Here is a 22646-nt window from a genome sequence, read left to right as displayed (position 1 = left end):
TGGATTATGCAAAGAAAAAGTGGAAGAGAATGAGGAACAATTTAAGTGTTTTGGGTATAACGAGCTGAAGATTGCTAGATTAAAATTTAAAGCTAAGTGTTTTGAAATAAAATATATTTAGTTGCCCAATTCAGTAATTCAGGAAATGTCACATCATTAATGGGAAAGCAGCTGTTTGTTCCGCACCAAACATGGGGAAATGTGATGGGCAAGAAGTTCAGACATAGAGGAAGTTCATACAACCAGGAAATGTGTATGGAAGCAGAAAGCTTTGAGTTCTTGATGTTTGTTTCCTATTATAAAGGAAACTGAAGTGAATGCTGGTTTGTATAAAGGATATTGCGCAATAATTCCATTGCTCAAGGTGCGTGGGGCCATCTTTTGGGTGGAAAATTGTGTACCCGTACTAAAACGAGCTGAAGGAAATTGCACTTGGCAATTATGATACTTTTTAATTCTAAGCATCTCATTTATCCTATTATGACCAACCATTGATCTGTAATCAGCAATACTTCTCTATCCAGATGCTACTCAAGTATGCAAGAACAGAAAAAGCATAATTATTCTGGAACTTTTACAGTTCACATGGGCAGACTTTAAATTACCAAATATGCTTTACTGAATTATTAGTGAGAATTTTACATAAACCTGATTCTAGTGAGAGAATTGGCTACTTGATGTATGACCTGATTGCATAATTCTCAAATAACAGGATCCTGTCTCTTACAATATTGATCAAATCATTGTCTGTACCAGATCAGTGTACCTTTTTTTAAAAACATGTTTTTCAGCATTTTAGAGTATTATAGAGCTTGATTGATAAGACCATGGATGGTGGTAGTGGAGTGGAAAAGAAATAATCTGATCAGTGCTGTGGTTAAATGAAATAAAACAGCATTAATGTTTTAGGTTGGTGATTTTTGCCAGTTTTGATAGATCACAATCTCTCTTCGCAGATGCTGCTTGACCTCTATTCTCTTGAGACATGGACAGCACTAGCAAAACTAGCAATGGCTGGTGGATCCATCCTTGCATCATGGTGATCTTTTAACAATTGTGACATGCTGGACCACAGACTCTACTTTTGGAGACTAAGAATTTCCCTTGTTTGTAGAGTTGGAGTTGTAAAGAGGAGATAAGGTTGCAGATGGGTATAGATAGAGTGGGCAAAAATCTGGCAGATGGCGCATAATATAGGAAAATGTGAAGTTGTTCACTTTGGCAGGATGAGTATTACTTAAATGCAGAATAACTGCAGAATTCCAAGGTGCAGAGGGATCTAAGTGTTCGAGTATGTGAGTCAGAATTAGTATGCAGGTACAAGTAAGGCAGTGAATGGAATGTTCTCCTTTATTAGATGTATTGAAATAAGCATGGATGCTATGCTCCTGTTATACAGGGCAATGGTGAAAACACATCTTGATTATGGTTTGCAGTTTTGGACTCATTTAATAAGGAACATTAAATGCATTGGAGGTGGTTAAAAGGAAGTTTACTAGATTGATTTCTGGAAGAAACAGGTTGTCTTTTGAGGATAGGTTGGGCAGGCTGGGCTTGTTTCCACTGGATTTTAGAGTGGAGGGGTGACTTGATAAGGTCCTGAGCTACCTTGACACATTGCATGCGGAGAGAATGGTTCCTCTTGTGGGTGAGCCCTGGACGAAGGGTTACTGGAATTCTCAATGTGCCTGTGGTAACCTAGCGTGCTATGTAGGCATAGTCACTTACAACTTCTTATACCATGAAAATACTTGACTTCTGAAAGCTGTTACAATGCAAGTGAAGTGTATTTATTTTTTAAAAAATAAAACTTGGCTATTTAAAACGTATGTTATTTCAATGCATTAACCGTGGGATTTAACAGCCAAAAATAACTTGGGTTTAATAGGAGCGTACCATGAGTGCTGTTTCTAATTGCTCCCACATTGTTGATTTGGTAGCTACAGTTTCTTTAATCGTGGTAATCGATAGCTGAGTACTAAGAACTTATTTCTTTCTGGGAGAAGTGCCAGTTCTCCACTCAGCATCTGTTAATTGTTGTGATGAACAGTTTGCAAAGAATGAGGAAGAATCAATGTCTTGCTACTCTGCTTCACTTAACAAAGACCCCTGTGAGCCATGTCACTGACCTTATTTGTAATCCCTTGTATTCTCTTTTTTTATGTTTAATGTCAATTGCTTGTTCATCATTCATATGTTATAACTGGGATGGTGGGGGGGTGGGGTGACTATTGGCTGCTTTCAATAATTGTACGGTTTAGACATTAACTTGAGTTTATTTTTGTGTATTTGCAGACAGAGTCCGACATGGGCCTCAGTTCATATCAACAGAAAGCGTAAGTATCTTGGCTCCTTCTGCCAGATGATGACAAATCCCAAGTCAAAGGTTAAATTTTAAAAACAAGACCTTAATTGTCTGATAAATTTGTATTTTGATTTCATTGTAGTTTCAGCCATCCATTGTTTTTCCATTTCCTGCTTTCCCCAAACCTTGTTCGTTCATGACTACCTTTTGTGATGCCCTTCATTACTTATTGCCTAGATTTGCTATTTCTGATGCATTCATTTAAGTCCTTTGTGTATCTCTAAAGCTGTCAGGAGCTTGTGTTTTAACAAATTTGAACTCAAGGTTAGAAAAATCTTAATGTAGATCTTTGTTAACTTTCCCATTAGCCCTTATCAAATGGTATTGCTATATTTTGAGACAAACAATGGGATATAACGTCATGGTGGCCTGATTTGCAACTATGTAAATAAATAGTGACTGGATCCAGGAACATCGGTTCCGAATTATACGTTGATGTGCACGAGTTCTTCAGTGTGCCCGAAAGCAGAACCAATTTCGTGACATACAATCAGAAGGCATTAAAAAGTACTGACTTGCATGCTATCTACACGCAATTACTTGAAGTGGAATTTTTAATCTTCAAAAATTTACTTTGTGTAAACCTGTACACCTATTTAAAATTCCTGGGTTGATGCAAATATGTAACTCAGTTGCGGAGAAATAACTGAGCACCAAAATAAATATACTAAACTGTTCTGGACAAGTAAATTCCAACATTTCAGGTCAATTTATTTTATATTGGAGCTGGTAAGGATTGATCCCACTTTTCTGATTGCATATCCAACTTCAATGTTAGCTGATTTCCCTCCCCCAAAGGGTTTGGTAGTTTGCCTCCCTGAATTATTCTGATGTTGGTTGCATGTACAGCATTGTGTGGTTCCATGGAATATCTTGAGATGGGCAAGAGTTGGAGCAGACCAAGTAAGCTTCGGTACATGTCCTGTTGCATTCTACTGCCCTCAATTAGATTAATGAGCAAAGGTAGTACCCCTGCACAAGGGTTAGATTTTAAGCAGTTAAGTGGCGATGCAGATGAATTTAGGGAGAGAATTTGAGTAAGACTCATGCATTTGAATGGTCTGCTGCAATTGAAGTGGCAATGATACGTGAGATGTCAGCAGTGAAGGGTTTACTACAAGTCTACCTGGGGTTGCACACAGGATTAGGCTGCACCATGAGGAATATGAGTATCCTTAACTTGAATTTGGCTGCTAGAAGCTCATGTAGGTCAGTGAGGACTTTTGTGAAGTGCCACTGAGTTAATGTGGGGCAGTGTATTGGCTCAATTGGAGTTTTGAAAGTTGTGGTCTGAAGGTGGAAAAGGCAAACATAAGGATGTTATGGTGGCGAGACTAAAGTGATTGTGTAGATACTTAATATTGTATTAGTCAGAGATCTAAGATTATTATGGGGCCTGAAGCTAGACTGAGGGTAGAACAAGATACTGAGGTTGTCGAACAATCTTTTAGTTCAAGGGTGGAATCGGGAAGGAGCCAAGCTGGTGACAGGGGTTGAAGGTGATGTATCAGCCTACCTTTGAGTTAAAGAAAGGGGAGATTCATTAGCTAACATTGAACTCAATGTGGTTTCTCTATAGAAACCTGAACTGTTTCTTTCTGCACAGATGCTGCCAGACCTGAGGTTTTCCAGCACTTTGCTGGAAATCTGAAGCAAAAACAGTATTTTACTTTTTATATTGATGTAGAAGCTGTTTCTGGATGGGTTGAGAGCAACAATGAAAAGTTTATTGCCTGGTACTTAAGGAAGCTGAAATTAAGTCTGTGCAGAGAACGGACAGCATATAGTTAGAGGAGGGAGCAAAGGGAAAATTCTTGTGGAGATTTGAGAGGTAATGGTGCCTTCAGTAGGAGAAGCTAGAAATGTTCTAGATGTGTTCAGACCAGGAAGAATGAAATAATGCAATATAGATTTATTTAAATCCTGTACCATGCTGATTTGTAAATGCATTAGGCTGGGTTCATTGCAGATAGCATACTATATGCTGAACTCTGGTGCTTGCTATCTAATAAATTTTGGTTTTGGCACAACAACCTGCTTTGAAATATTTGGCTTGTCAAACATTCTGAATAATTCAGCATGTTAATATAATTATCTGATGCACAACATGCCAAAATTAAACAATTCCTTGTAAGTCACAGCGCTGGTTTATATAGTGTTGATAGTTCAAAAGGCCATTTCCCATTTGAACTTGTTTGTTCAGTTGGATAAGTTTATCATCTTCAACACTATGCAGCAATGTCCCTGCATACGATATAATGCAGCAGTCAGTTTCTTGCTTGCCACCAACTTGCGTTATTTTGCTTAGTGTTTTTAAGAATATGCAAAAAGAAAAAACCCTTTAACATCAATTTGGATGAGAAATCCACGAGTATATTCTCAAGGAAAATTTGCAAGAGTGAAAAATCTTAATTATAGAAGTCTTCAGCATAATGTACAGTTTACTGCTGGCATGATGCTTGATGTGACAGCAGCCACATTACGTAGACTTCATCTAGTATACAGAGGGCTATGTTTGTTTTCATATTGCCTGTAGTGTTGATACAGTATTCAAATCTAATCTGAAAGAATAAGAATATAGTGTACAGCTCCTCTGGGGCCAAGATGAATTATTTTAAAAATTAGTCAGTTGTATATCCAGACATTTGTCTAAAGACAGGAAACCTGAGAGATGATTCTGCTTTCCAGTAAACTTCAAAATCATGGAATAATACTCCATAGGAGGAGACCATTGGGCCTGTCACACTGCTGACCTTGGAGCTATTTAAATAACTTGTTCCCCGGCTCTTCCCCATAGCCTTGCAAGTTTTTTTGCTTCAATTACTTCTCTGTCTCTAATAGCACCATCAATTTGGGCATATGTTTCAGATCACTGCAACTCACCACGTAATGCTTTTCTTTGTGACCTGCAGGACCTTTGCTTTTCACCTTGTCCAGTAGCTACCAAGCCTTTACTACTGGAAATTTTATCTTATTAGAACAAAGAATTCCATTTCTTCTAGTCTTTGAGGACAGTTTTAGTACAATTCCTCTGCAGTCTAACCAAAGACATTTACATCCTTCCCAAGTTCCAAACCTGGAATTGAGTATATTACACTCAGTTTAGGTCTAATCAATGCTTTTATGAAGTTCTGCCATAATCATCTTACTTTGTACTAATGCCTCCAATAAAGCAATGGATTCTATATGCTGCCTTCAAAGATTTGTGTATGTATACTGCTGGGTCTCTGGTTCCAGCCCATCCTTTAAATTGTGTCTTTCAATTTATGCTGCCCCTCAATCTTTCTATCAAATTAAACACTTCACAAAAAATTTCTTGCCTGCCCATTTCAAGGATCTGTCGTTGTCTTCCTGAAGTCAGTTACTATCCTTATCAGTCTCATTACCATAGAGTTTTGTCATCTGATCTGCAGACTTTGAATAATGGCCTATGCACCTAGACGTTGTAATTGGTACATATCAAGGAGGTCAACAATTCTAATAAAATCTCTAGAATACAGCTTATATACCCTGCCAGACTGAGGAAAAACAGCCATTTGCCTGTCCCTTAACCAATTTTGTTTCCAAAGTACAAATGTCATTTTAATATCATGGGTTTTAGCTAACAATATATAATGTGGTTCATGTTATATACCCTAATGAAAGCCCATATACCTATTAACTGTACGATCCTCATCAGCCCTCTTTCTTCTTCGAAGAAGCCAATTGGGTTAGTCAAATATGATTTGCTCTTAACAAATCTATGTTGACTGACACTGTCAGATTTTCCCTTTCCCTGCTTTTGTGAATGTGTAACATTCTGTTGGCACCACTTCCACTTCAATATCTAAAGAGGATTGCAAAGTTGTGACCTGAGCCTTTGAAATTTCCATCCTTTGTCTAACTCGACCAATTAGGATGTATTGGATGACTTACCTGTTGTCAACTTACCTCTTAAACTAATATTCAGTACTGCTACATTGGTAGCATCTTCTGTAGTGAATAGATATGCAAACTGCTCATCTTGTACATCAACCATGTTCTTGACCTCCAACATTTTCCTTTTTGGTCCCTGCTTGCCACACTTGTCTGTGGGCTATCCGTTTGCTGTTTGTTTATGAAACACTTGGGTTACTTTTTTATTGTAGCTGCTGATCTATTCTTGTGCTCTTTCTTTGTCCCTTGAGTTTAGATCTGCTCTCTACTTTCTGTATTTAGCTTGTTTTCCTACAGTGTTAGCAACTTAGCATTTGTCAAAAACCTTTTTGTCTCCTTGTCTTCCCCATCCCTGAAAGAGTATGTTCCTCTATCCAAACTATTCATCCTCTTTGAAGACCTCCCACATTCAATTACTGTTCAGCCTGCACGTCATTGTTTCCATCCACCTAGGCCAGATCCATTTGAACAAAATGAATGGAAAATTGTAGGTCAGACATCCCTATATCTGCAACACCAATCCCAGGGCGTTCTCTTTTCCACTGGCAATTTGCTGTCCTTGTATTTTATCCCACTTGATCTAAAAAAAGGTATGGTTGTTCAGGTGATCTGATCTGATCTAATCTACAAGACCTGATGAAACTGGTGTGATGAGTGTGCTGTTTAAGATACATCTGCTTGCTATTTTGTGAAATGAATTTGGTCAAAGCATGTCATTAATACCTTTAATACCCAATTAACATTGTTTTCTATCTGCTGACCATATTTAGTTTACCTGCTCCTGTTTGTGTTTTTTTTTTGCTTTAATCTGCCTCCAACTTGATTTTCAAGTTTGCTGATGACACCACACTAGTGGGTCAGATCTCGAACAATGAGCCAGAGTACGGGAAAGAGAAAATTTGGTGAATTGGTGTGACGACAATAATCTTTCCTTCAAAGTCAGTAAAACAAAGGAGATAGTCATTGACTTCATTGTGGAGAACAGGCCCCTGTATGCATCAATGGGGACAAAGTAGAAATGGCTGAGAGCTTCAAGTTTTTAGGTGTCCAGATCACCAACAACCTGTCCTGGTTCCTCCATGCTGATGCTATAGTTAAAAAAGCCTACCGATGCCTCTACTTTCTCAGGAGGCTAAGGAAATTTTGGCATGTCTGCTACGATTCTCTCAACTCTTACAGATGCACCATAGAAACATCCAGAAAGGATGCTATCTCAGCTTGGTATGGCTCTTGCTCTGACCCAAGACTGGAAAAAACTACAAAGCGTTGTGAACAAAGCCCAGTCCATTATGCAAACCGGCTCTCATCTGGCTCTGATGGGTCATCCAGACTTGAAACATTGGCTCTATTCTCTCTCCATAGATGCTGTCAGGCCTGCTGAGATTTTCAAGCATTTTCTGTTTTTTATTTCAGATTCCAGCATCAGCAGTATTCTGCCTTTTATCCCATCCATTGATACTGCCTAGTATTCCCACTGCCTGAGAAAAGCACCCAGCATAATTAAGGACCCCCCACACACCCTGGACATGCTCTCTCCCACCACCTTCCGTTGGGAAATAGATACAAAGGTCTGAAGTCATTTACCGACCGACTCGAGAGCAGCAGCTTCCCTGCTGCCATTGGAATTTTGAACATGCCTCCCTCATTATGTTGATCTTTCTCTACACCCTAGTAGTTAACAATGCTGCCTCACAGTGCCAGGGACCCAGGTTTGGGTCACTGCCTGTGCAATGTCTGCATGTTCTCCCCATGTTTGTGTGCATTTCCTCCCGGGTGCTTTAGGTTCCACCCACAGTCCAAAAGACATGCTGGTTAGGTGCAATGGCCGTGCTAAATTCACCCTCTGTGTACCTGAACAAACACCAGAGTGTGAAGACTAGGGGATTTTCTCAGTAACTTCATTGCAGTATTAATGTAAGCCTACTTGTGACTAAAACTTTAAAAACTTCACTTTAGCTATGACTGTAACACCACATTCTCCATTCTTTCGCTATGAACTGTGTGCTTTGTTTAGCATGTAAGAAACAATACTTTTCATTGTATAACAATACATGTGACAATAAATCAAAAATGCTATCTGACTCCAACACTTTTACATGGTGGGGAATATATATGAACAGCTTGAAGCTTAATTGCTTAATAGTAACCGTCATTAAATATCAATCCATGTGATGTAGCCTGTTGTGGTGTTTGAGGTCTGAGCACGTTATAGAATGAACCTGCCACGTTTTCAAGCTTTCATTATGTTCTCCTAAAACACAAGGCTGCTGAAAACCACAAATGAAACCTATCGGGGCCTTTTTTAAGAGTCCACCCCTCCTTCTTGCCCTCTGCCAGCAATTCATTTGTTTATATGAATGGTGTTGGGTAGCATTCCTGTTGACATTTGTATTTGAATTTAAGTGTACGAGAACAATTGTATTTTGTGCTTTTGTTGATTCCATAGAGGAACACTGTTTCCTTTACAACAGACAGGCTGTATTAAACATGGTTGATTCAGATGTGTGCCAGATTGTTTGTTTGGCCTTGAGCTATGTTCTTTCACATGTTTGTTCAAAAATTGTGAATTGTTTTTTATTTTCATTTGATTGTGTTGCTGGATTTATCTAGCCACTTGTAAGAATACCTTGCAGTGTGAATCTAATCTCTATGTTGAAAATATTGGACCCATTAGGGCTTTTCCTGTGAAAGATGATGCCGCTTAGAGAGAAAAATGTATCTATACAGCAATTTTCTCAAATCATTGGGCAGTAGCTTTCTGAATCATAGAACCATAGGATCCCTAGAGTGCAGAAGGAGGCCATTCAGCCCATCAAGTCTGCACCAACTCTTCAAGAGCACCTTTTTACTGTATCCCCCTAACCCCACATATTTACCCTACTGGTCCCCCTTTAAAGTTAAAGTAAAAGTTTATTAGTAACAAGTGGGCTTACATTTAACACTGCAATGAAGTTGCTGTGAAATTTTCCTTAGTCGCCACATTCCAATACCTCTTCGGGTCAGTCCACCTAACCAGCAAGCCTTTCGGACTGTGGGAGGAAACCGGAGCATCCGGAGTAAACCCAAGCAAAACGGAGAACGTGCAAACTCCAGACAGTGACCTAAGCCGGGAATCGAATGCAGGTCCCTGGCGTTGAGGCAGCAGTGTTAGCCACTGTGCCTCTGTGCTACCCTAACCTACACCTTGGGACACTAAAGGCAAGTTAGCCTAGCACACCCATCTAACCTGCACATCTTTTATGAAGAGATCAATGTAGGGAGAAGGCATTATATAAGAGATACTTGCTTTGACTCCTATTTGTCTGATTTTCAAGTAGTGCAATAAATGTCAAGCACCGCAAGACACTAGAAGAATGCTCATTTATTTATGATATGAACCAAGCAATTAAGAAGTATTGGCAAAGTAGTATTTTTCTATTGAGTAAACTCCACTTTTGTCCACCAATCCAAACAAAATAGTAACTTATGGTAGCAAAAGATGAACGGATGTATTGACAAACAAGATGTTGTTGACCCATAGAATGTGCAAGGATATTAAATTCCTGGATTTAAACTAACAATCACAGCAGAAGTGATTACATCAACTCCCATAGCATTTTTTAATTTCTTAAAATTTGCTGTGCAAGAGCTTTTCTTTGGTCTACGTAGCTATCCTTATCTAACTAATGTTGCCCATGCCACTTTCGTGCTTTTTGTTTTAGTCAAATGTGTCAGGAGTAGCAAAACTGGTGGCTGTTTTGGCTTTTAAAAGATTAACTTTATTGTCTGGGGTTTGGGATGGAGGAGATGGGATTGTTGAAGAGGTATTTCCTGGCAGTTTACCAAAATTGATTTTTTTTTTGTATTGTAATTCGTCTCTTTGCAGTTCCCTTGTGGTTATCATTGAATCTGCAGTGCAGAAGGAGGACATTTGGCCCATTGAGCTGGCACTGACAACAGTCCCACCCGGATCCTATACCTGTGCATATGTCATTTGCTAGAGTTCTGAAATTTGATTTCTAAATGAAAAAATTAATATGTAAATTGGAAGCTTGAAATAAAGGCTTTAGAAATGCATTGTTTTAAAAGACAAAAGTACTTTGCAATGGTGACAACCTTGAGTGTTCTGGTTGGTGCAATACTACATCAGGAATCTTCATTGTCATCTACCCCAGAACATGCTTTCCACTTTTTTAAAACATTGTTTTGGATTGATGTAAAGATTGTCCATTGTATTTGGACCGACGCCTTCATTTTGATTTGGTTTTGATTTGATTTATTGTCATCATGTATTAGTATACTGTGAGATGTATTGTTTCTTGCACTCCATACAGAAAAAGCATTCAGAGTACATAGAGGAGAAAGGAAAGAGGATGCAGAATGTAATATTGCATTCATAGCTAGGGTGTAGAGAAAAATCAACTTAATATGAGGTAGGTCCATTCAAAAGTCTGGCAGCAGGAAAGAAGCTGTTCTTGGATCGGTTAGTACATGACCTCTGACTTTTGTATCTTTTCCTAGCGGATGAAAGTGGAAGAGAGCATGTCTGTGGTGCATGGGGTCCTTGATTATGCTGGCTGTTTTTCTGAGGCAGCATTAATATAGTTCATATATGAACTACTTGCACTTTTTGCTATTTAAACAGATTTTTTGGATTTTACAATTGAGATGTCGTCTTTATTAGAAGTTTTGTTTTGTATTGAGATAAAACATTATCAGTGATAAGAATCTAAGTTTGTGTCAGCATTGACTGTAGTGGACAGGATTTTGAGGGATTTGTCTTAAAAACTAACTTCCTGACAGACTCTTGAATCTGGTTTCTTTTGGAGTAGCTGCAGAGAATATTTGTTTTTCCACTTTGTGCAATTTTAATTTTTTTCTGCATTCTTCGACTTGACTTTTTAAAACAGCATCTGAGCATTTTGCCAATTAACTCAATGTCAACAAAACAAAGAAGATAGTCATGTAAATCTCAAAAGCTACAGAGTTTAGTTTTGTCATACAGGGCAATTTGAACTTGAAGCAATGAAAGTATTACAGAATAGTGAAGAATACATTTTGTGAATGATACTGTCTTTAACTCCATTATTAAACCTGAATAATTGAGTTTACGCTTTGAAATAGACTCTTCCTGTTGTGTTTAAACATTTGTTCTTCAAAATAGAAGTACCTTGGAATGCTGACAACCTCAAGTGTTTTGGCTGGTACAATACTATATTTTATGTTTAAGAAAAAATGTTTAATTTTTTGGAAGCGCACAATTCTTTCAGATTTTCTCGTGCGGCAAGAGAAAGGGGCTGATTTATGTGCTGCTTGTGTGGGAACATTTGTGTTGCTATGTGATTTCAGCTTTCTGAATGTGAAGGATTCCAATCTTCTTGCTCATCAAACACCACTCAGAATATTTAAGGTTTGATGATGTGGTTCCTGAATATCCAAATCTTTTTGGCCAAAGGTTTTCTGCTTTGTGCCATTTGATTTTTTTTTTCCTGCGTTCTTTGACTTTTTTTAAAAACAGCCAGCATCCAAGCACTTTGCCAATTACCTCAATGTCAACAAAACGAAGAAGATAGTTATCTACTTCAGGAAGCTTAGTGGCAGGCATGTCTGTGTATAACTATGGGGACAAAGTAGAAATGTGAAGTTCTTGATGATTTCTCGGTGTCCAGAACACCAACCAGGTCTGGTCCCTCCATGCGGATGCTATAGTTAAGAAAGCCCACCACTACTATCTCAAGACTAAAGAAATTTGGCATGTCTGCTTCAACTTTTACAGATAAAACCAGAAAGAATGCTTTCTATGGTGTAACATACTTTGGTATGGCTCTTCTCTGTCCAAGACCACAAACTACTAAAGGTCATGAACAAAGCCCAGTCCATCACTCAAACCATTCATTGGCACTTCTGGCTGCCAGCATAATTGAGGAATCCATCCCAGACATACACTCTTCCACCTTCTTCCATCGGGAAAAAGATACAAAAGTCTGAGGACATGTACCAACCGAACCAAGAACAGCTTCTCCTCTGCTGCCATCAGAATTTTGAATGGACCACCTTGTTCTACACCCTAGCTATGACTGTAACACTGCATTCTGCTCCCTGTCTTTTCCTTCACTAATGTATGGTATGCTTGCTGTATAGCATACAAGAAATAATACTTTTCAATGTATACTAATATGACAAATCAAACCAATTCAAGAAAGTAGAAAATTATAGTTTAATGTCTGTAAAAGTATGAGAGCCCATTATTAAGAAGGTAGTAGCAGGATGTTTAAAAATTTGTAATACAATAAGGCAGAGTCAGTACGATTTTGTGACAGGAAATGTTTAATTTATTCTTTTGAGTAAGTAGCAAGCAAAATGGATATGGGGAAAAATACATTAAGTAGATGTAGCATCAAAGGTTACTACACAAACTAAGAGTTCATGGTGTAGGGAGTAATATATTAGCATGGATTGAAGATTTTTGCTTACAGAAATTGGAGATTGAGAGGGAGTTCATTTCTGGGTTGGCAAACTGTAACTAGTGATGTGCTGCAGGGGCCTCAACTATTTGCAATCTATATCAGTGACATGGATGAAGGAACAATGCATAGTTGCTAAATTTGCTGATGATTTAAAGTATGAGGAAAGTAAGTTGTCAAGATGATGCAAGGGATTTGGGTTGAGTAGGCAAAAGATTTGGTCAACTGTGTGAAATTGGAAAATGTGAACTTTTCAACTTGGACAGGAAGAATAGAAAGCAGTATATTCAAATGAAGTGGGATTAAAGAACTCCATAATATAGAGGGATCTAAGTGTCTTGATTGTGTCTCAAAGTTGGTATGCAAGTCCAATAGTGATTAGGAAGGCAAATGGAATTTTGGTATTTACTGTTAAGAGAAGCAAGCATGAAAGTAGGAGAGGTGCTGTTGTAGCTGTACAGACTATAGTTTTGAAGTCCTTACTTGAGTTATAATTGCATTCAAATCTGTTTGGAGAAAGTTCACTCAACTAATTCCTGGTGAAACAGGCTATCTAATGAGGAAAGGATGAGGAGATTGGGCTATTATTACATATTGGTGTTTAGAAGAATGAGGTGTAATCTTATGAAATGCAAGATCCTGAAGGGATGTGATAGGCTGATTATGACACAGTTTCCTCATGAGGCAGTCTAGATCTAGGGGATGTAGTTTAAAATGTAAGGGGGTGGGGGGAGTCACATTTAAAGACTTATCTAAGAATTTGAGTCATTAGTCTATAGAATTCTCTTCCCCAGGACTGGTGGAGGTAGTCGTTGCATATATTCGAGGCAGATTTGCAGAGATTTTTATTTGATTGAAGTTATAGGGGATGGATCTGAAAGTGGATTTGAGGCCAAGGTCGTGGGCTCAGCCATGACCATATTGAATTGCAAGCAGGCTAAAAGGGCCAAATTGCTGACTCCTAATTCTGTTCTTTTCAAACTGATTGTAGCCACTCTGAAAATTATGTGATGTTAGAATTATAGAGGAAGTCCATTTTTTTTAAATTTGGATCAGTTGTCTGTACCCTTACAGCAGGGAAACCATCTGTTAGAACATTTTTTAACGGTTTGAAACAGGCATAAGGAATTCTAAAGTACTAGGAAAGAGGTCATATCACAGTATAAAGTGTTGGCTGGTGTTCTGCTCCTAATTAGAATCTTGGAATTTGGGAGTAAACAAAGCTAAAGGAGACATGGATAAAATGAAAACTAAGGAAGGTGGCATATATAAACTATATTCACAAAGAAGGAAAGGATGGTTAAAAAGAAGCCAGACAGTATATAGCAGAAGTATTATTCTATATATATGCCAATTTATTAGAACAAGCTAGAGTGCCATGGACTGATTGATTAGTCCTATATTTTAAAAAAAAATTGAATAAGTTCATGTTTATCATTAGTGGTAGAAAAAGATGCATTTTTACTTCTAGATGTAGTTGAAAAATCTAAACTACAAAAGCACTGATTTATAATGGATGTTCACCAAGATCATTGTTTTGGTGGAGCTATGTGGTGATTGCGTGTAAAACAGGAGGCATAATGTATTTGGATTTTCAAACAGCCATTGACATACTGCTGTTGGTGGATATGGAGTCAGGACAGCTAGCAATCTGTGTACAGAACAGAAAATCATGGCCTGAATTTTGTGCCCTTTGGGCATGGGCACCTGGTGGGCCTGAAAAGGAGTGGGAAATACACTTCCGGCCACAATCCCTGGAATGTGATTCCACATTTGCTAGCCAATTAATGGACAGCCAGTATGAAATGTGTACTGGGGCTCAATGCTGCTGGGAAGGGAGGATGCTGACTGGCACTTCTAATGCTGCAGCAGAACTGTCTCTGGGTGCTGCAGACCTGTACAAATTAAATGTGGTGAAAACCCACAGCAAGCTGTCTAGGCAGCATATTTAAACACCAAACATCAATCCCCAGACAACTTTTAAAATTTTATTTCAGCCATGACATCTCATCCCACCCTGGATCAAGGTTGTAGTTGAAATGAAAAGGCTGCCCTGGTCGATTGGCCCAACTATAAAAATAGACAGGAACACAAGTAGCTTTCAGTTGGCCCCTATAATGGGCTTAATTGCTTGCTTGGTTGTGGGCGTCCATCTTTCTTGCATGACCACTGAAATATCACGAGTGCACATTGACTTTGGGGGTACATGCCTATGTCTTGTCTTGTGGGTTGTGTGCCCCCACTAACCTACAATTCGGGCCCATGTGTAGGGTTGATCTTCTGCCTGTTCAAAGGTGGAATTTGGCATTACACACCAATGCTGCTGTTCACTATTTACATTAATTATCGAAAATGAAGTACAGGTTTGCAGACAACAGCAAGTTAGTTGTAGTTGATGCATAGGAATAATGTGACGAAGTGGATGGAAGTATTTAATGGATGTACAGAATGGATATACAATTAGCAAATGAATTTCAATAGTGACAGATGATATACTTTGGTAGGAATAGTTAGGATGCCAGATTCTGCTTGGCTAATGGTCTAAATTGGGTAATAGAGCAAGAGTACAGAGACAAATTCAAATACTGAAACTGCCATAATGAGATTTGAACTGACATTCCCCAGTTTATTGATCCAAGTCTCTGGGCTACTAGTTCAATTGTGTAATGTCAAGCCCCTAAAAAAAAAAGTGGAATTTATTTGAATACCAGTCTCTTCTGCCCCTTTTTGTAAAGTGAAGTGACCAAGAAAATTGATCGCAGACTCAGCAATCAACAACCATCTGTATTTGCATATTACCTTTAATGTAATAAAATGTTCCAAGGGGTTTTACAAGACCATTACTAAACAAAATAAGCCACATACAGAATGAATCAGTTGAGCAAGAGCTTGATAAAGGAGGTAGATTTAAGGAGTGCCTTAAAGGAAAAGTTTAAAGTTTACTTATTAGTCTCAAGTAGACTTGCATCGACACTACAATGAAATTACTGTGAAAATTTCCTAGTCACCACACTTGGGTGCCTGTTTGGGTACATGGAGGGAGAATTTAGCGTAGCCAATGCACTAAACCTGTATGTGCCTTGATCTGCGGGAGGAAAACAGAGCACCTGGAGGAAATACAGGAAGAATGTGCAAACTCTGCTCAGTGTGACCCAAGCCAGGAATCAAATCCAGGCTCCTGGAGTGATGAGGCAGCAGTGTTAACCGCTGTGCCATTAAGAGCTGTATGGAGGATATTCCAAAGTGTGGGGCTTCAGCAACTGCAAGGCACAGCTGCCAGTATTGGAACAACTAAAGACAGGAATTCTGAGGGGAAGAGAGTGTAGCTAAGAAATGAGGCCAAGAATAGATCCTTATAGGACATCAGAGGTAACTGTGGGAACAGAAGAAACATAGAAGACAGGAGGAGGCCATTTAGCCCTTCAGACTTGCTTTGCCATTCATTATGATCATGGTTGATGATCCAACTCAGCCTAATCCTGATTTCTTCCCATAACCTTTAATCCTATTTGCCCCAAGTACTATATCTAGCCACCTTTTTGAATACGTTCAAAGTTATGACATCAACTAGTTCCTGTGGTAATGAATTCCACAGGCTTGCCCCTGGGTGAAAAAAATTGTCTCCTCGCCTCTGTCCTAAATGGCCTTCCCTGAATCCTCAGTCTGTGGTAATCTTTAAAAATGGAATTTACCCAATTAGTGCATTGATTCAGTGTATTCCACCATTTGGATAATTACTGTATTGTCTTATGCAATGTCTTTTTCCTTGAATCTTTTGAATACAGTTCTTCAGAACTACAGATGAGGTTATGTCGAGCACTTGATGTCAGTGCACCAGGCAGTGCATTCCAACTATTCTAGAATCTGCAAGTATGCCCACTTGGCTTCAGACAGCTGTCAAGTGCAACATTTGATTCATCCAAATTCCAGGTCTTACTATACCCTTTTCAGTTAAATGTGTTGGCTAGTGTTACGTTATTATTTTATTCTTTATGGAGGTCAGTTTAGCTCAGTTGGCTGGACAGCTGGTTAGTGAAACCTCCTCAACCTTGCCCCTTGCCTGAAGTGTGGTAATCCTCAGGCTAAATCGCCACCAGTCAGCACTCTCCCCTCAAAAGGGAGAGCAGCCTATGGTCATATGGGACTATGGTGACTTTGTGTGCCATGCAAATAACTCGGTGGTTCACAGTGCAGAGATACAAAAAATAGTGTTTACTAAAATGGATCTGATTTTAAATGAACAGTCTAACTCAGTTTGCTTAGGATTGAAGGTAGTAGAGTAAGGGGATTAGTCTGTAAGGAAAAAAAATCATGTGAATCATTGGTAATGAAAATAGGAGTGCTTGCAAACAATATATGCTACTTGTTCTTTCTAGCAGCTCCTCACTCAATTGACAGGCCATAATCTCAGTTCATAGCCCTGTTTTCACTGGATTCTCCTGTAGAAATTACGATGATAGACTGAAAGTTAATAAGTAAACACCTGATTTTAGCCATTTTCATTGTGGAGAATAATACTGAAACTTCAGCTATTGCCAAGTTGCACAATATGGATATGGTGTTGAGACCACATGAGTTGTTTACGTCCCAAAACTGCAGCTGAAGAGGAGAAGAAAGGTGAGCTGATCTAGCTGGAGTTTGAAGGTAACAGCTTAGTGATTAAAGCTGTTACCTTCAAATTTTTTTGAAGCATCAGGTAATATTTAAATTATGAGGAGATAAAACCGGTTTGCCCTTTCTCTTTAACTACGTAATCAGCTGGGTCACAGCTATTTCATAAGCACTTGCCAAATCACGAGAGCTAATAAATTAGTCATCATGCTGCCTGGAAGGTAAGTTATTGATGACAGCTGAAAAGTGGCAGACTGGGATTGGTTGTTTCAGATGGGATGTTCCAGCTACTGGAATGTAATTGTATGCCTGCATACACCTTCATGCAGTAGGGGAAATATTTCAATAACATACTTTAATTGCAGTGCAAGAAAATATGATAATAGATGACTAGCAGTAAAGTACATATGGTTCTATTGGTATTCCGGATGGTGGTTTGAGCTTTGCTGTTGTAGTACAGAAGCAGTGATTTGAATGAAATCTATAGTGTTGAGTCATTTTGCCTTGTACAACTCTAAGCTCTCTCTTTTTCATGCGGATACTTCATGGGGCCAACCTGGTTGAGATGAATGTTTTCATGTGGCTAAGTATTATCACTGTTTTGAGGCAGAATGGATCAAGTCACCCACAAGCTGAGTAATTGAGCCTTACATCCCAAGGAAGTTGGATCAGATCAAGTTATCTGGTTTAGAGTTTTTTAAATTCGATCTGCAGTTGTTTGAGAAACTAGCGGTAAACTGCCATCTCAAATCGTTGCATTACATTGCGGTGTAGGTACACCCACAGTGCTGTTGGGGAGAGCGTTCCAGCAACAGTAAAGAGTCAGATGTGTGCAGCTGGGGAGGAGGCAAAACATGGAGGATGGTGTTCCCATGTATATTGCTGTTTTTGTCCTTCTAGACGGTAGCTGTCATGGGTTTGGAAGAATCTTGGTGTGATGCTGCAGTGCATCTTGTAGATGGTTGACACTGTCACTGTGTATTGGTGGTGGAGGGAGTGAATGTTAGATGGTGGCGATAAGTGAGCTGCCTTGTTCCAGGTGTTGTGGAGGGCCAAGTTTTGTTAGAGCAGCACTCATCCAGTCAATGGCGAGTATTCCTTCACACTCCTGACCTGCGCGTTGCAGACGGTGGACAGACAGTAAGGAGTCAGGGAGTTACTCAGCACAGCATTCCTCACCTTGGACTGCTCTTGTAGCCACTATTTATGTTCGGTTATAATACCCAGGATAATAGTGGAGAAATCACTGATGATGCTATTGAATGCCAAGGAGAAACATTGGATCATCTCACTAGAGATTGTCATTGCTTGAAATTTAGTAGCAGATAATATTCACACCGCACATCAGTGCAAGACTAACTGAATGTTGTCAAGGTATTGCTGTATTTGGGAACGGCCTGCATCAGTGTCTGAAGAGTCTTTTGATGTAGAACTTTATGCAATTGTCACCACCTCTGACGTTATGATTTAGTAAAAAGTCTGACAACACCAGGTTTTAGTCCAACTGATTTATTTGATAGTAAATGCACTAGCTTTTGAGGTTTCCCTCCTTCGTCAGGTGAATGGAGAGTTCTGGCCTCGGACAGAGCATATAAAGCACAGACAGTTTAGAGATTACTGATTAGAATGCAAATCTTTACCTGACAAAGAGGGAAACCTCGAAAGCTAGTGCATTTACTATCAAATAAATCGGTTGGACTAAAACCTGGTGTTGTCATACTTTTTACTGTGTTTACCCCAGTCCAACGCTGGCACATCCATGTTATGATGGAGGGCAGGTCACTGATGAAGCAACTGAAGAGTGTTGGGACTTGAAAAAATTTCAAATTTAAAAATCATAAAAACTGCCAGCTGAACCTCGGTCACACAGAGAAAGCTGTGTGCAAACGACAGATTTTGCTTAAAGTAAGCCCAGATAAGGCTTAAGGACTATCTAATCGAATGATGTGTAGCTGCAGTTTGTCTGCCCATTAGAACAAGGAGCAATGGAAGGGGGTGATGTGGCGATGCCAGCGTTGGACTAGGATGGACACAGTAAGAAACCTCAACATCAGGTTGAAGTCCACCAGGTTTATTTGGAATCACAAGCTTTCAGAGCACTGCTGCCTCATCAGGTGAGATTCATCTGATGAAGGACAGCACTTCAAAAACTCATGATTTCAAATAAACCTGTTGGACTTCAACCTGGTGATGCGAGACTTCTTACAATGAGAAGGCAGGTTAATACACCATTGTTCAGAGATATAGTTATTTCATGATATAACATGCTCAAGTCTTAATTGGACATTATACCCTTGACCTTGATATAACCTTAACTATGACTGGGGAGAGAACTATTCTTTTACTTGTAATAATTATTTGTAACCGATTCTGAGACTTTAATTATCTTTGTATTTCTGAATTTTTCTCAATGCACTGAATGGGCATTCTGGGCCATGTAGCTGGCTACAGTAAAGTTCATCTTGAAATCACTCTGTTACTTTGGCTACTTGAGAACGATAGATTAATAAGAAAACCATCTTATCAGACATGAGCTGCAAACCTAATGAACTCCTGCAGAGCTGACATGACTGACCTCCATGAACCATAACCATCTTCCTTTGTAATCAATAGGACTCCAACCAGTATAGTTTCCCCATTGATTCCAGTTTTGGAATCTTGAGGGCAGTCAATCTTGCATCTGGAGTTCAGCTCTTTGTGGCCATATTTAACCCAAGGCTGTAATAAAGTCAGGAACCAAGTGACCCAGATTTGACTTTTTGTTACTGCGATCATTTATCACATGCTGTTTGGCAGGCAGTAGTCCTGTGCTGTAGCTTCACAGGTTGGTGCCTCTCATGTATGCCAGTGCCGTTCTTGGCATGCGCTCCTATACTTGAACTAGGGTTGATACCTTGGTTAAAGTGGGGGACATGCTGGATCATAAGGATACAGATTGTGATTATATTCAACTCTCCAACTGGTGATGGTCCACAGCACCTCCATGGTTGCCCAGTTTTGAGTTGCTAAATCTGTTGGAAATTTATCCCATTTGGCAGTGGTAGTGCCACACAATACAATGGACGGTATCCTCAATGTGAAGATGAGACTTTGTCTCCACAAAATCTGTGCAGTGGCCACTCTAGCTGAGGATGAGGCCTATATGTTTTCCACTGTTTGGATCCCTCCCCATCTGCTGCAGACCCATAGCAGCTATGCCCTGTAGGTTGGGTCTATAATGGTGCTACCTTGCCACTCTTTGTGATGGACAATGAAACCCCCACCTGGAATACATTGTGTTGGGGTGGGATAGGGCAAGTGTTGAACTAATGTCGTGAGACTTTGTGGTGAGAACTTCAGGACAACTATCTATCCCTCAACTATATACCACTCATGGGTTTGTCCTGTAGGCAGGGCAGCACATCACCAGGGGTGATGACATGATTCCACAAGTATGATTAACAGATAATCAGGCTGTTGCTTGATTAGTATGTGGGACAGCTTTCTGAAGTTTTACCAAAGCCTCTGTGTTATTAAGGAAAACTTTGCAGTTTTGACAGGGCTGTTTGTCATTGATCTAGGCACTGGAAAAAAACAATGCCAGGTGATCCGGCTGTTTCATTCGCTTTGTAGCAGTTTGATACAACTGAATGACTTGTTAGGCCCATTTCCAAGTGTGGGTCTGGACTTTCATGTAGGTCAGACCAGGCAGGATTTCTTCCCTGAAGGGCATAGTGAACCAGATGGATTAATGTGACAATATTTCATGGTCACTAGTACTGTGACTACCTTTTTAATTCCAGATGTATTAATTGAAATTAAATTCCACCAGCTACTATGGTGAGATTCAAACCTGTGTCCTCTAGAATACTATGTAGTGACATCACCACTATGCCACTGCCTCCTGAAGTCGAGAGATGGCATTGGAAGTTAGCTGTTATGTCTCTGCATTGTGGGGATGGGGAGTGCAGTTGATGAGGAACCTCTTAAGTATCCATGTTTAAGCAAATGTTTGGACATCTGATTTGCCGATATGGCTATGATGTGATTTCCATCTGGCACTTTTTTGACCAAACTTCAACTGCAGCACACTATAACAGTTCAAAATTAGAAGACCTTGTAGCCCTGACTTTGGGAAAGATGAGCATTTGTTTTAATTTTGTAGGGCTTCATTTGAACATACACTTTGAGGCTGAAGAAAAGAAAACTAAACTCATAGTTTTTATTGTATCTGCTAGTTGCAGCCTGTTTTACCTTCTGACTGTAAAACACAGTCTCTCTGCAGGTCAAGTGTATGTGTCTCATCACTTGACCTGGAAATAACTAACGATCAGGAAAACTGCATTTCAGGTCTTGAGTCACTACTTTCCTTTCATTGACATTAAATTCATTTCTCTCTTCACCCCCGACTGCACGCTGTCACCAACTCATCCACATATCCTATCCCATAATCAATTCTGCCACCTTAATTTAGTCTAGCAGCTAATGCAGTTCCGCCTTTTGTCTTTGTGAATACTTGCACTAATAACAAACATCGATTGCAACTGGTGGATATTTTTGTTGGAAATTCCTGTTCTTAAAATTGGGGTATAGCAAATTGAGGTTGCAGTGTTGGAAAAGAAGAGGAGTTGCATCATTTTGGTGCTTCAACAGCACACTACAAGGAATGAAATTGATGGGGTCTGGGGCAGGAAAAGAGTGAGTGGTCTATGTGGAATGGTTATTCACGTGATGTGGTAAGGGTTAGTGCAAGTCTTTGTTTATTATTGTCATGTATTAGTATACAGTGAAAGGTATTGTTTCTTGCGTGCTTATACTGACAGTTGGCCTTTCGCATTCTGACATTGGTTATCAAAGCTCTTGGCTCTGGAATGCCCTCCATGAACTGCTTGCTCCTCTTGTTACTCCAGGATACTACTCAAATCCAAGTGTTTGGTTACCCTGACGTGATGTCTCTGTATTGTTTTTGTTATCTGATTTGTGTTTCTGGTAAAGTCTGTTTAATAAATGCAAGTTGTTGCTATTATTTCATCACCTTAAGTATTTTTATTCGTATCTAAGCAAATATCTAGTGTAGGTTGTGGTTTGATCCAACAATCCAAAATTTTGGCTACTAAATTTTTGTGGAGATTAAAAGGAATAATTGCCTGTGATTACAACATGAATAGCTAAAAATGGTATGGTGAATCTGGTGATGAAATGAAATTGTTGCATGGCTAATATGAGTCTGGCCTTCATGGTTTGTAGCTGATGGCAGTGAATCGTTGTGATGTATTCTGCATCATGGTTTCTATGATTTTTTTTCTAATACTAACAGCATAGATGGGGAATGT

General features: G+C 39.3%; 1 protein-coding gene across 1 annotated transcript in view; it reads left to right on the top strand.

Moving 5' to 3' along the window:
• Nucleotides 1-22646, top strand: part of tmem131 (transmembrane protein 131) — a 168435-nt gene that overhangs the window by 47586 nt on the left and 98203 nt on the right. The window contains exon 3 of the mRNA XM_080197595.1: nt 2296-2336. Within this exon, the coding sequence (XP_080053721.1) occupies nt 2296-2336 (41 nt within the window). The remainder of the gene's footprint in view (nt 1-2295; nt 2337-22646) is intronic.

Source organism: Carcharhinus amblyrhynchos, chromosome 10 (assembly GCF_965287045.1).
Source record: "Carcharhinus amblyrhynchos chromosome 10, sCarAmb.v2.hapA, whole genome shotgun sequence".
Lineage (NCBI taxonomy): Eukaryota > Metazoa > Chordata > Chondrichthyes > Carcharhiniformes > Carcharhinidae > Carcharhinus > Carcharhinus amblyrhynchos.
Note: the sequence above shows the minus strand (reverse complement) of the source record. Positions and strands in the feature narration are given on the sequence as shown.